The sequence below is a fragment of the Mus pahari genome, chromosome 17, assembly GCF_900095145.1.
Source record: "Mus pahari chromosome 17, PAHARI_EIJ_v1.1, whole genome shotgun sequence".
NCBI lineage: Eukaryota > Metazoa > Chordata > Mammalia > Rodentia > Muridae > Mus > Mus pahari.
The window spans coordinates 67,789,751-67,803,783 of record NC_034606.1 but is presented as its reverse complement, the minus strand read 5'-3'; the positions used below and the strand labels follow the sequence as shown (position 1 = coordinate 67,803,783).

Below are 14,033 nucleotides of genomic sequence, written 5' to 3'. Positions count from 1 at the left end.
TTTGAGAAAAGGGACCTCCTCTCGAAATTGGGAAAATCCTATCCTCATTTAAACTGGAATACAAGGAAGATAACCGATGACTCTGGAGACCTGACTCTACTATCTAGCGAACTTTATACTTTATACTACCCCCACTCCCGACTTCATCAGGGGAGCGTAAGTATTCCCGGGTCCCAGGCGTCCTTCGCCACCACCCCCATCCGGGGCAACCGCCCTGCTCTGCTGCTTAGGATAACACCCAGCCCTCCCCCTATTCCCCCTGTGGCTGCCTCCCCCTTCCGTCTGTTGAGAGAGGAAGCCAGGGGGTGGCGGGTGCAATGCTGTGGGGCACTGATAAAAGGCCAGTACTATCCCCGCCCTCTGGGGCCACTGCGGTCACACCAGTAGGCAATCCAGCAAGGCAGCCAGTTCCCTGTGGGACCTATGGCCCTCCCCTGGTTCCACCTCTACCCACCCCGCCCTGCTCACCCTTCTCGGGAAGCTGGTTGCATAACCTAGTGGGGTGTTTGGCAACATTGCTTGTGGCTTGACCTGATGCTGCTGGTGGTGTGCACATACGTAGTGGGGGTGGGTTGGACTGGGGTGACAGGTTAACTATTTAGGGGTTGGGTGAGCAGCAAAAGAGGAAAATGTTAATGTAATAACATTTATAATGTGGCCGTTCTATCTGTATTCTGTCTCTGCTACCTTTGTTGAAGTAGAAGAATTCTGGAGACAGGAAAATCTTAGACATTGTCACTTGGCCAAGTCTATGCAATCCACTCAGGTGGCACTCCCCTAACCCCCTGCAGATTGTAAGTCAAGCCAAAGAGGCATTGTTGCAGGGCATTGACTGTGGACACAGAGATCTCTGGCAGAAGGGGGCTAAATCGAATCAATCCCCTTCTCCCTGGGGTAACTTGGAAACCACAGGACAGAGCTCTGCCTTGGGAGGGGTCGAGGTGAAGTGGGCTGTAGTGCCTCAGGGGAGGTGGGCAACTTACTTAGCTTATTATACCTGGTCACATCCCAACAAATAGGGAGTAAAGGACTTCAAATACTTCCAGACGTGTCTGCAGGGGAGATTATACCCTCTCTAGTTTGATTCTCAGAATGTCTTACTCTCCAGCCCCTGTTAAATTTACAGTCCTCCTTATCCCAGATCCCAGGACCTAGGAAAATATCTGCCTAGGTGACATCCCCAGCCCCTAGGGTGTTTAGGCTTATCACCTACTTGTCACCTCAAGCCCACTCTAGAAACATCTGTATTTTATGCTTCAGCGTATCCACACCTTTGCCGGAATACTCTTCTTTTTTTCTCCACAGCCCAGATCCACTGGAAAGCCTTGCTTGAATTTCACCAAGTAGGACTAATTTCTTTCATTGCACAGTGCTTCACATAGCCTTTTTTTTTTTTTTGAGACAGTTTTTCTGTGTAGCCCTGGCTGTCCTGGTACTCACTCTGTAACCCAGACTGGCCATGAACTCAGAAATCTACCTGCCTCTGCCTCCCAAGTGCTGGGATTAAAGGCGTGTGCCACCACTGCCCGGCTTACATAGACTTTTTGTGTTGTTTTGTTTTTGAGGCAGGGTCTTCCTATGTAGCTCTGGCTGGCCCGGAACTTACTGTACATCAGGCAGGACTGGAGTAGTGATTCTTTTGTCTTTGTTTCATGAATGCTTTTTTCTTTTTTAAATAGTGTTTCACTATATGTCACATGCTCTCCTGGAATTTACTATGTAGCCTAGGTTGGCCTTAAAAAAAAACAATCTGTCTTCCTGCCTCAGCCTCCCAAGAACTGGATTTTTAGGCATGTGTTATGTCCACTGGCTAAAGATCTGAGTGGATATGAAAATATGGACTATCTTCATCATATTTGTGTTTTTGGAGTAGAAAATAAATATTTTTTTTGTTTTTGTTTTTCGAGACAGGGTTTCTCTGTGTAGCCCTGGCTGTCCTGGAACTCACTTTGTAGACCAGGCTGGCCTCGAACTTGAAAATAAATATTTTTGAATGAATAAAGGCTAAGGTCTATATGTCATATACTCTGCTCATGAATTATCTGTAATCTGATATTATACAAACAACTGAAACAATATGTGATGTGACTGTTTCTATCTTTTTTTTTTTTTTTTCTGAGACAGGGTTTCCCTGTATAGCTCTGGCTGTCCTGGAACTCACTCTGTAGACCACGCTGGCCTCGAACTCAGAAATCTGCCTGCCTCTGCCTCCCAAGTGCTGGGATTAAAGGTATGTGCCACCATGCCCAGCTGTTACTATCTCTTATCCCCTATGAGGATCCCAATAAGTATGCAAAGGCAAGTGTGTGACCTAGATTTAGTCTCACACTAGGCCTCAAGCCCACATCCAGCATGCAGTAAAGTCATTGGATTGGCTCCTGCCCAGCATAAACCATACAGGTGTGTGTGATCAGGTTGGAATGGAGGTACTCAGCCTTAGGTCTGGCTGAGTGTGAGAAATCTCAGCGATGTTAGCTTGATGGGAGGTTCCTTGTGGTATCAACACATTAGTCATTACTTGCTTGACTATGTTTCCAGGTTGTGGAGGATAGTGGGGAGAGCTAGAGTGGTTAAAGGAGACACTTTTGTGATAGAACTGTTGGAGGGCTCCCAGCAGCTATTGTTCACGCTTCAGGCTAGAATACTCCCTCTATTCTAACAGAGAGCACCATCCTTTCCGAAGGGTTGGCAGAATGACACCTCTACCTTGGGGTAGGACTCACCTGCTTTTCTGCCTATCTTACTAGTTTGTTTTGCAGAGACAGGGTCCCATGCACCTCAGGCTGGCCTCAAACTCACCACGTAGCCAATGTTGACCTTGAACTCTCCTTTCCTCTAGCTTCTGAATACAGGGGTTCTAGGTCTTTTGCCAAATACCCAGCTTGCTTCTGGTCTGAAAATGTTTTCAAATTAACTTGGATATCAGTGAGAAAAACAGTAGAGGAAAAAGTGTAAGCTGTATCAATCAGAATCAAAGTTAGATAGACCAAAGCGACATGTTCCTTTAATCTGAAAGTTACTGAAGCAGACACAGTGAGCACTCCTATAATTTCAGCACAGGGAAAGCAGAAGGATGAGAGACTTCTGGGAGAAGAAGTCTCAGAGAACACAGTGGCCTGATACAGAGCTGTTGTGTGCTTGGAGATGAGTCTGATGTACGTATGTATCCTGGCCTGCAAGAAAGAAAGATCCTTTTTAGGGAGACTAATTATTAACCAACAGGACAGTCTCCCACCTAAGGATTCTCACCCCATACACATTGGAAATAAACAAACAAACAAACAAATAGGCCAAAAAAAGAATCCTTTGTCCTAGAGCATCTGAGGAAGGAGTTGGGGGGGGGGGGACACATTAAAGGATACCTCTAAGCAGCTAGCAGCCACTTATCCCCAAAATAGCTCCCTTAGAGCCCAGGCTTTCTAGAAGTGAAGGCTGTTGCCCTAAGCAAATTGGACTCAGATACCTGGTTCTTACTGCCTGTTGCCTTTTGCCTTGTTATGACTTAGTTTCCCTGTCTGTCTTTAAGAGACACCACCCGAAAGAAAGAGGAGGCTGTGGGGCCGTGTTTGTTTAAGCTTAGGGGTCTGTTGTGTGTGGACCATCGACTGTGAAGTCAGCCCGAACGAACAGGGAATGAACTGTCCTGGACCAGCTGAAAAAGGTCGGGAGCCTGTGAGCCCCGGGTGCCCCCGCTGCCACAGAGAGGCGGGGGCGGGGTGCAGCAGAAACCACACCGGGCTCAAGTTTCCTCTCTTGGCCAGAAGGGGCAGGAGGAGAAGAGGGCCACGGGGAAAGGGAAGGGTTGGAGGAAGCACTGGTTACTCCGACCGACCGAGGGCTTCGGAGAGACCGCCGGTACGCCCGCTTCTACCGGGGCCAACCGGTGCTCCGCGCCCAGCCATGGCCCGGGGGCGGGGCTCGGCCCTCAGTAGTGCTCAGAGGCAGCGCTCAGCGCCCAGGAGGTGTCAGCTCTGACCCAGCCTCTCAGGGACACTACCCGCAGCCTCATCTCTCTCCTCGCCGGGCTCGGAATCCGCCACAGGTGCCTGAAAGGCGAGTCTGAAGGGACGCCTCAGTGGGCTCTGGGGAGGTCAGGCTGGGCAGGTGGAGGAGGTACAGGGAAGAATACCTAACTTTCTGTCTGGATGTTTCTAAGGCATCTTCCTAGACGGTTCCTGGTGTAGGAAACTGATACATTCGGAGTAATACTACTTGGAGATACTTTTAGATGACTTCCTGGCTGTTCTAGGACTCTTGGGGTGGTTGGAGTGGGAGGTTGTAGGTGAGGACCACACAATGCTTTACTAAATAGCACCCTGGAGGAGCAGGAGAGTGACCAGGAGGGATCCTTCAACTTGCCTGCTGACTGGGGGAGCTAGTAGGCTCCACCAATACGGTGCCACCTTGTACCCTTCCCCATGGTATTCTGTAGCCCCAACCATCTGAGATTTGGGGGAAGCAAAGGGACCGTAGATATCGGATGTCTGAACTTCTGAAAAGCCTTGTTACAACAAGGTGGAGTAGTTGGCTGAGTTCTCCCTGGTTGCCTCTCCTCCTCTACAGTCCTAAGCTGGACCTGCAAAGAGGAGGGCATTCAATCTCAGTGTAGGTGCTTCTGTGGAAATTCTTGGCTGCTAGTAGCAGGAGGTTGAGATGCTGTGGGAGGAAAAAGAGAGCCACCAGATCTGCGGACTGCAGCCTCTACTTATTGCTTCCAATGAGCTAGAGTTCTAGGGATAGAGTCACAGAAGAGCAGAAATTTGTTCCCTTTTCCTTGTTTCCAAGCATCATGTTATATATATATATTCCCAGGGGACTAAGCCTTCGTGGCTCAAATCTTCCCTCTTCGTTCTATTGGGTTCTTCTCTATTTCGCCTCTGTGTGCCTCTCCCTTTTGAGAAATTCTCCCTAATCTTTGTAACGAGGTTGCTTACCTGCTAATTTACACACCAAGTTTTACTCATATCTCTCTAATCCTTCCTTTGTCTGTGTTGACACGGAGAGAGGTGGGGTAACCTAATAAGCCTCAATAGAGTACCCTGAAGCAAGCTCCCTGTTAAAGAAATTCCAAGTCTTGGGCTAGCAATGGAAGCCAAAATGTCTTCTTCTCCTGCCTCTCCAAATGATCCTGTATCCCTAGAAAGTTCTGTAACCTGTGAAGTCTTTGGGATCATGAGAAGATCTTTGGAAGATTCTAAGGATGTAGCTTGGTGGTAGAGTGTTGGCATGGCTCTGGGTTGGTCTGGAAGGAGGAGAGTAGGCAGGTAGGACCACCAGGGTGAAAAGGAAGAATGGAAGTTTCTGCAGTTGGCCCAAGTTCTACCAGATCTACAGTGTGGAGGATCAAAGAGAATAACCACCTCAGTAGATTCGGTGGTTTTATGACCTGAAGAGGAAGGCTAGACTGTAAAACAAGACCAGTGTTTGCTAAAGAGCCCCTGGAAAACTAGATCACATTCTCTGTCTCTTTTCACTGCCCTCTCTGGTATTCTTTCTGTCTGGCTTCTAGTCTGTCCTACTGGCTGCAAGCTTGTTGGTCCTCTGAAAGGCAGGCTCCCGAGATCCAAAGAACCTGTGCCTGGTGCAAGTCAATGGTCTGGTGGTTTCCTTTATGAACCTCTGCTCAGGCTCCAGCCTCTTCCTGCCCCCTCTTCTCTCTCTCTCTCTCTCTCTCTCTCTCTCTCTCTCTCTCTCTCTCTCTCTCTCTCTTTCAATCTCAGGTCTTCATAGGAAAGGGCTAATGGGCTAATAGCTAGGTACCACCTGGAGTCTAGCTTCGCCTGGGATTGCAGATAGATGAAGAGTATAGCCCACTTGCTATTCCCCTTTCCAGCTTTATGTTCTTTCCTGCAAATTCATCTAGATGTGTGTTTCTTGAGGCGAGACTGGCTTCCCCGCTATGTCTAGGGCATTGTTATTCTTAGAGGCCTGCACATGAATACAGTTCAGTAGGCCCAGGGCCTTCAGGAATGCTTTCCATACACCCCAGGTGAATGTGCTCTTTAGCTATATGCAGCTTGTCCCTTCTACAGTTGTGAGGTTCTCTACTCCTGTCTCCATTTATCTGGAAACTGTGATGCAATTTGTCCAAGGCCACACATCTTGAAGACTGGAGAGTCTTGCCCTGTAGGGCAAGTTCTTTGTATAGTACTTCAGATTCAGATCCAGGAAGACAGGTGAGACAGAGAGGTAGACTGGGTGAAGAACTTTGAGGCAACAGTATAGTCTCTGCCTACCCGAAAACTCCTTCTTCATTCACTATGCCTTTGGGCAATTTCCGCCAGAACCTGGGTGGGGAGGGTGGAGTTCCGGTGTTGAAATGGCATCCTGGACAGACATAAACACCCCACCCATTCTACCCGTTGGTCAAAGGCCTGTGCCTATATCAACTCCCATTTCTGGAGATGGCATTATAGCAAGAGGGTGGAGGCAGGGCCTCAGGCAGATCAGTTGTTAAAAGGACACTTGGTAGTGGCTATCTATACTATACATTTTGTGGTAGGTCCAAGAGGAGACTCCATAATGAATAGGAGGAGGAGCTATTCTTTTGAAGGGTAATATAAAGTCATACAATTTGAGGTCATATAGCCCTATCCTCTGGTCTTCTGTAAGGCGTTTCTTTTATTTATATGATGTGTAGTGTGGATGTGAATATACGTACATGCTGAGCTGTGTCTGGCCCTGAGATATCAGGAAAACCTTGCCAAGTCTACTTGGAATCTACTTGGACACAAAGAAAATAAATTCAGATAGAGACGGTATCAGGGGATTTGGAGGCAGGATGAGGAGAGAGATGGACCAAGAGGAGATGATGAAAACCACGGTAAGAGTTTGTAAATGTCCACGCAGTAAGGGATTCCCCCAGTTCAAGCTGGGTTGTCTAACCTTCTGGCTTTACTATTGGGAGAACTAACCAGGAGCAGTGAGGTGTCTTACCCAACACCTCACTCACTGCTGCTTTGTAGCAGAGCTGAAAGCTAGAACCCAGATTAAAAAGAGGGACAGAAGGATTGGCAGCACTTGAGGGTCCAAAGAGATATTGCCCAGAAGAGAAAAGGGCCTGAGTGAGACACTGGGAGCTTGCTGAGGTAAATTGCCTGTAGTGGCATGGGTTGTCAGCACTTTGGGAACCAAAGGAGCTTAGAATGCAACAACGGATGTGATCAGGTTCCAACCTGCCATCTATCCAGTATCTGCCTTTTGGATCTGCCTTTACAGGGTCTTTGTGAAGCCCAGCCTGATATGCTATGCTTTTAAAACACCAGCAAAAGTCTTGACAAGTGCTTGCTAAATCTTTGTTGAGTGTTGACCTTAGAAGAGAAAGGGACCATGGATATGCTGGGTGGGACATGACCAAATAACCTTGTTGGGATAAAGGGTAAAGGTCCAGTGTCTCCTGGAGCCCATTGCTCCTCTGCCTCTGCTGCCTGCAGCCGATAAACCCCTTATCTGGCCCAGGCAGGGGAGCCTAAAGTAAGGATGGGAGGAGAGGGAAGGGTTGCTATCACCAGCAGGCTTGGCCCTATCTCAGAGAAGGGGAGGGGCTGTCTGCCTAACACTTCCCACAACACACTCCTTGAGGATCTCCAAGCACTCACATCTTGGGAAGAAAGGGCTGAAATACTAGGTGTGGTGGCGCATGCCTTTAATTCCAGCACTTGGGAGGCAGAGTCAGTCAGATCTCTGTGAGCTAGAAGCCAGCCTGGGCTACATAGCAAGTTCTAGGACAGCCAGGAACACATAGCGAGACCTTGGGTTTTTTTGTTTTTTTGTTTCTTTTTTTTTTTAAAAAAAAAAACAACAACAATGAAAGGCTTAGACCCTAAACTGAGGACTCAAGAAGAAGGCAAGGGTGTCTCTTGATGTTTTCTCCCAGAATGGAAAATGAAACTTCAATTCCCAAGCCCCAGAAGGCTGGAGTTTTGTCTCTGGACAGGAATACCATTTTTAGGGAGTAGGAGAAGGCATCTTGCTGAGAAAAAGTAAGGATACCTACTCTGTGTCCAGAGGACTGACTATGGTCAGATCAGGTGAGATAGAGAGTACTCCACTGAAGAAAAGAACATTACAGTTCATAGGGTGGTTGATGGTACCAGTGAGCCACTGACAACACTCCTTTCTTCTGGGAATCTTGCACAGGGCAGGACAAACCTCTGATTTGGTAGGAGCAACTCTAATACCTTTCTTCAACACAGGTTGCGGGAATCCTTTGTGCTTGTGGAGACCTGGGGCCATCAGCTGGCACAGTAGGATGCCCCCGTGTCCTCCTCAGCAGAACAGGAACAGGTTATCACAGCTGCCTGTTGGAGAGCTTGGAGAGATGGAACTGACTTGGCAAGAGATCATGTCCATTACTGAGCTGCAGGTGAGTAGGGGGTGGGCTCTTACCTGGCCAGAAGCAGAGTAGGGGGGCAATGAGGAGCACCAGGGGGGACAGAAGACTCTGGCTGGGGTTGTAGGCTTCTGTCCAGCTTACATCTCTCTCTACCATCCTCTGTTCTACTCCTCTCTTTCATCTTCTTCTCATCTGGTCCGATTCTCTTGCAGCTCTGCCTGTCTTCCCTCATTACCACTCCTCACCCTTAGCAACAAACTTTTTTCCTCCAGGTAGCAGAGCTTTAGTTAAAGGGCCTCAGAAAGGGGAGATAGACTGTGCTGGGGTCCTCTCCTGAATGTAGGACAAAGGGGTGTCTGTTGGTCTAACAACGGTGCCTTTGTCCTCAGCTAGGCTTGAGCAGGATAGTTGGGGGCCTTGTTTGTAATATGTGTTCTACTTCTCCCTGTACCTGGGACTGGACAGAGGGTTAACCCCCAGCTCGGGCTCCCTGTCCTCAGGATCTGCCCTTAGACCCTCCTCCCACACACTGGCTCCCTCTGCTGGGCACCCAGGGAATGACAAAGTCCTGAACTTGACCCTTTGACCCTAGATAGCCACAGCAGAAAAGGGTTCTGAGAGTCCATCTTGGATAATAATGACCTTGTATTCCTGAAGAAAATAACGGAACAGGAGCCATTTGGCCTGATAAGGAGACTTTGTAACCAGTTCAATGTGAGGTTGTCTTCTGAGGTTTCAACAGTGACTTTTATTCCTGCTTAAACAGCCTTGATTTCTTTATTTCTTTGAGTAGTACTGGCTGTCCTGGAATTCACTCTGTAGACCAAGGGTGGCTTTGAACTCAGAGATCTAGCTGCCTCTGTATCCAGAGTGCTGAGATTAAAGTTGTGTGCCACCATGCCCAGCTTCTTTCTTTCCTTTTCCCAGATAGAGTTTCTCTGTATAGTCCTGGAATTCACTTTATAGTGCAGGCTAGCCTAGAACGCAGAGATTAGCTTTGCCTCTTGGATGCTGGGATTAAAAGTGTTTACCACCACTGCCCAACATAGTCGATCTTCTAATCCTCTTTTTTTTTTTTTTTTTCTTTTCAGGGTCTAAATGTTCCAAGTGAGCCATCTTTTGAGCCCCAAGCACCCCCATACCCTGGGCCACTGCCACCTCCAACATACTGCCCCTGTTCAATTCATCCAGATGCAGGCTTCTCCCTTCCCCCACCATCTTATGAGCTTCCAGCATCTACTCCCCATGTCCCAGAACTCCCATACTCCTATGGTAACGTAGCTGTACCAGTGTCAAAGCCACTTACCCTTTCAGGCTTGCTCAATGAGCCCCTCCCAGACCACTTAGCTCTTCTGGACATTGGGCTGCCAGTGGGGCAACCCAAGCCCCAAGAAGACCCAGAATCTGACTCGGGATTATCCCTCAACTACAGTGATGCAGAATCTCTTGAGCTAGAGGGTGTGGAGGCTGGCAGGCGGAGGAGCGAGTATGTGGACATGTACCCGGTGGAGTATCCTTACTCACTTATGCCCAATTCTTTGGCCCACCCCAACTATACTCTTCCGCCCACTGAGACACCCTTGGCCTTAGAAACATCCTCCGGTCCAGTGCGGGCTAAGCCTGCTGTCCGTGGGGAGGCAGGGAGTCGGGACGAGCGGCGAGCCCTGGCCATGAAGATTCCTTTCCCTACGGACAAGATAGTTAACTTGCCGGTAGATGACTTTAATGAGTTGTTGGCACAGTATCCGCTAACGGAGAGCCAGCTGGCTCTAGTTCGGGACATCCGTCGACGGGGCAAGAACAAGGTGGCAGCCCAAAATTGTCGCAAGAGAAAACTGGAAACCATTGTGCAGTTGGAGCGGGAGCTGGAGCGGCTGGGCAGTGAAAGAGAGCGGCTTCTCAGAGCCCGAGGAGAGGCTGACCGCACTCTGGAGGTCATGCGCCAACAACTGGCAGAGCTGTACCATGATATTTTCCAGCATCTTCGGGATGAATCTGGGAACAGTTACTCACCAGAGGAATATGTACTGCAACAGGCTGCTGATGGGGCCATTTTTCTGGTACCCCGTGGGACCAAAATGGAGGCCACAGATTGAGTTGGCCTAGAGAGGGTGGACACTGGTGCTAGAGACTCCCTCATTCCCTTCTGATAAAGGTACTTCCCAATCCCACAAGGCTCAGAGTTCTCCAGACCAAAAGGCAGATGTAACCTTATCACCTGGAAGTTCCAAGGTGTATTTGGTGAGGTTTGCCTGGAGGCCAGGTGAGTGTTGGCTTCTCAGGTCCCCACCTCCATCTCTTGTTCAAGCTTTGGTTCATAAAGAGCTATGTGGAAATAGCTTTCCATTGTGTCTTCTTTGAGGGTCAGAAAACCAAATTGTCTCAGAAATCATTGGAGGAAAAAAAAATCCTAAGCTCACTTAAAGCACACATAAAATTTGGGCATGAGCAATGTGCCTTCAGATCCTTGGTGACTACTCCCCGTGCCCCCCCCCCCCCCCATGCCAAGAGCTGCCAAAGTTGGCTGTATTCTCTATGGAAGGTCTCTGGAGCACAGTTTTCTCCTGCTTCTCACTTGGGATCTGAGAGGCCAGATCCTTTTGGAGTGAGTTTGAATCAGCACTAAATTCGAAAGCATTTCACACTCACACCTTAGTAATGCTCCATATTCAGTTCTGCTTTGCACCTACTCTCAAGGACCTCAGGAAGAGGTTACAAAACAGCCCTTTCTAGTTAAGACAATTGCTTGGGGTTGTGGGGATGCTATCAATTTTTTTAGATGTACTTTTTTCTCTGTATAGCCCTGGAACTCACTCTGTAGACCAGGCTGTCCTCAAACTCAGGAATTCACCTGCCTCTGCCTCCCAAGTGCTGGGACTAAAGGCGTATACTTCCACGCCCCGAATTAGATGTCACCTTTGAGACAGGGTGGACCAAGTTAGCCTCCAACTCATAAATAAAACCTTTCTCTTTATATAAAACTTGAGTATGTGACTAAATGTACATTCATGCAGGAGCTTGGAGATCAGGTGTCTCCTTTAAGCTAACTTTTTGTTACTGGAACACTCAGTCCCAACATTAACTCAAGCTGGCCATCTACTTGTATACTAGAAAATGACCTATGAAGTATTGGTATGCTGTGGCACACCCAACTCAAAATCTACCTTCTTTCCTTTTACTTGTATATTATTTTAATCAATAGTTGTGTAAGCCTCCCGTTCCAGTGCTCTGGAGCTATAGGCAGGGAGATTCTAGGCCAGTCAAGATCACATAGTGGGACCCTATTTTTTAAAAAAAAAGCTGGGTGAATACCTTCAATTCCAGCTTAGACAGGGCAGCCAGGTGAAACTGTGAAACTTTTTTTTTTTTTGGTTTTTTGAGACAGGGTTTCTCTGTGCAGCCCTAGCTGTCCTGGAACTCACTTTGTAGTTCCAGGCTGTCCTGGAACTCAGAAATTCACCTGCTTCTGCCTCCCAAGCACTGGGATTAAAGGTGTGCTCCACCACACCCGGCGTGTGAAACCCAAGAAAAAAACTGAGCACAGATTTATCTTTGTGTCCTTGGTCACCTGTCAGTTTTTCTTTTAAAGATGGATGCAATAAAGAAAAGCTAGAGGTAAAATTCTCCAGGTGTAAGTTATACAGACCAACCCCCTAAGGGTTTCCAAGTGCTGGAACTGGAGGCATTTACCACCATGACCAGGCTATGTTTATAGATTTTAATGCGGATTCCAACTCAATGTTGCTATAAATGTCACAAAGGAAGACAAGAAACAGAAGTTAATTAAAAAGTTTATTAAAAAAAAAACAAACCAAAGTAAGCCATTCACAAAATTGAATGATTTTTAGCAGTACAGCTAAAACCCAACTGCATGGCAGTGAGTGAAGCACAGTGGCCCAGAATAAAGGCTGCTCTCTTAAGGATGTTCCTGTAAAGGAAAAAGAGAGATAGTGATGCAGCTTTACATAGACAGTGGTGGATGGATTCCTTCTAGTAGACTCCTGGATTCTATGTACAGCTTACTGTAGTTGTCACAAAAACTCACCTTTTGGCCAACAACTTCTGCAGAATTTTTTAAACAAATTTTATGACAGCAGTTAAGCCGCATAGCAGATTCCTTCCTAGAAAAGCAAACAACATTTAGAACTAACCTTTTGAGGCCAATTCCCATCGTTAAACTAGTCCCACCCCCCTCCCATTAGCAACCCACCCATCCTCCCACCATTTTGGGGAAATGTATCTAATATTACTTTGAGCCATTACTTTTAAGAAAATGGGTCAAAGGAAGGTTAAATAAAATTAAAGGGCCAAAACATTGTCACAAATAGAAATGTATCCACTTCCTTAATAGGGCATTAAATTAAAACAATTCATCTCCAGAAAAACCAAGTGCAGCTTAACTGGACTAGTTTTGGCTCAATATAATTAAGAGAAATCCAACAGAAAATTTGGACTTTACAACTATATGGATGTAAGTAAAATCTGTTCTTACCTAGCAGCATAGCAATAAACCTTTCCTTCTGGCTCTGCCTGCTAGTCCTAAGAGTCAGGTGTGCCTTACTCTCGTCTGCCTCCTTCCTTGCGATGGTCACTCAACTTCACTCCCTCCTAGCTTTCATGGAGGTGCCGTGGCCTGCCCCTGGCTTATCTGTACTCCACATACCACAAGTGTCTACTCTCAGCTGTAGAGATTCTGAGCTGGAAGCCATTCGCGCTATACTTGCTAGCAGTTCCTAGTAGCTGAACATCTCCTGGATCTTTAAAGGCATTGTCCCGATTCCTGAGGTATCTGCAAACTCCCTTAATAGTTAAGGTTCCACCTGCTATTGCAAACTCAGCCAGTATCATGGAACTACCATCCATGCTTCCCCCACCCTCACCTCCCACTCTCCCAACCCCCCACCAAAACTTCCAAGCAATATATATACACCCATGAGTTGGAATACATAGTCCTGTGGTAAACATTCATCTATGCTACCCGGTACAATGGCACTTAAAAGGGGCATCAAATGGGAAACTCTTAAGAACCTATGCACACGTAACAATTGGATAGTAATTGTTTTGAACTCAATTTTCTATACAATTAACACTTGAGGACAGTAGTGTGAAGGAAAACTGCCGTTAATACAAAATTACACATAATGGTGGTTAATTATATTTGTAATTTAAAATTCCAATAAGCTAGAATCATCTTAAAAAAAAAAAAACCCAAAGCACACTCACCCACAGCCCAGTTAAACTGCAGTTTTCCTTCACTACAGCCTATGGGTTAGGGCAATTAGAGTTCTTACTAGTTATCAGTTTTATAAAATGCCCCAACACTGCTAATCTCTGGACTTATATAGGTGGCATTAACCAGCAGTTGGCCTCTATGCTGGCAGAGCTTTGAACTTGCACTGTGTGGTAACAAACAATGAGCATTTACCAGGGGCATTGGGTAGGGAAAGTCCAAATCTCTGCCAGTCCCAAATCCATACAGTTGTCATTCCATTCAAGAGAATTAAATCGTTTATTGAGTACACATGATAATGGATGATACACAAGCTTCATTCCCATCTGTTATTTTATCTGATACCGTTATTCAATTTTGATATTGCATAGGATGTGCCAACAACCATTTTATTACCAAATTGTGACTTTGCTTGGATGACCCTTTCAATGGTGAAACTTTAACTCATTAAAAGTTACAACAGTAACT

General features: G+C 46.9%; 2 protein-coding genes and 1 long non-coding RNA gene across 4 annotated transcripts in view; 1 reads left to right on the top strand and 2 right to left on the bottom strand.

Annotated features, from left to right (window-relative positions):
* Positions 1–3,759: 3,759 nt before the first annotated feature.
* Positions 3,760–10,676, top strand: Nfe2 (nuclear factor, erythroid 2). 2 transcript variants are annotated; one of them, XM_021217219.1, is made up of 3 exons: positions 3,760–4,053; positions 8,196–8,365; positions 9,427–10,676. In XM_021217219.1, exons 2-3 carry the CDS (start codon positions 8,252–8,254, stop codon positions 10,429–10,431), a joined length of 1,119 nt encoding a protein of 372 aa, XP_021072878.1. In that variant the 5' UTR covers positions 3,760–4,053; positions 8,196–8,251; the 3' UTR covers positions 10,432–10,676. The 2 variants fall into 2 exon arrangements, with proteins under 2 accessions (XP_021072878.1, XP_021072880.1); XM_021217221.1 differs by lacking the exon at positions 3,760–4,053 and adding an exon at positions 6,411–6,823.
* Positions 10,677–12,113: 1,437 nt separating this feature from the next.
* Positions 12,114–12,499, bottom strand: LOC115062427. The gene is made up of 2 exons (XR_003842392.1): positions 12,381–12,499; positions 12,114–12,263 (listed from the first exon to the last, which is right to left on the bottom strand). It is a non-coding gene; the product is annotated as an uncharacterized LOC115062427 (long non-coding RNA).
* A 919-nt stretch (positions 12,500–13,418) lies between these two features.
* Positions 13,419–14,033, bottom strand: part of Hnrnpa1 (heterogeneous nuclear ribonucleoprotein A1) — a 6,882-nt gene continuing 6,267 nt past the window's right edge. The window contains 1 exon segment of the mRNA XM_029547880.1: positions 13,419–13,450. Within this exon segment, the coding sequence (XP_029403740.1) occupies positions 13,419–13,450 (32 nt within the window).

Excerpts from the sequence above, each read along its gene's own strand:
- Nfe2 (XM_021217219.1), top strand. The coding sequence starts at position 8,252 with ATGCCCCCGTGTCCTCCTCAGCAGAACAGGAACAGGTTATCACAGCTG. Across the intron at positions 8,366-9,426 it reads TGTCCATTACTGAGCTGCAG|GGTCTAAATGTTCCAAGTGA; the intron begins GTGAGTAGGGGG and ends TTTTCTTTTCAG.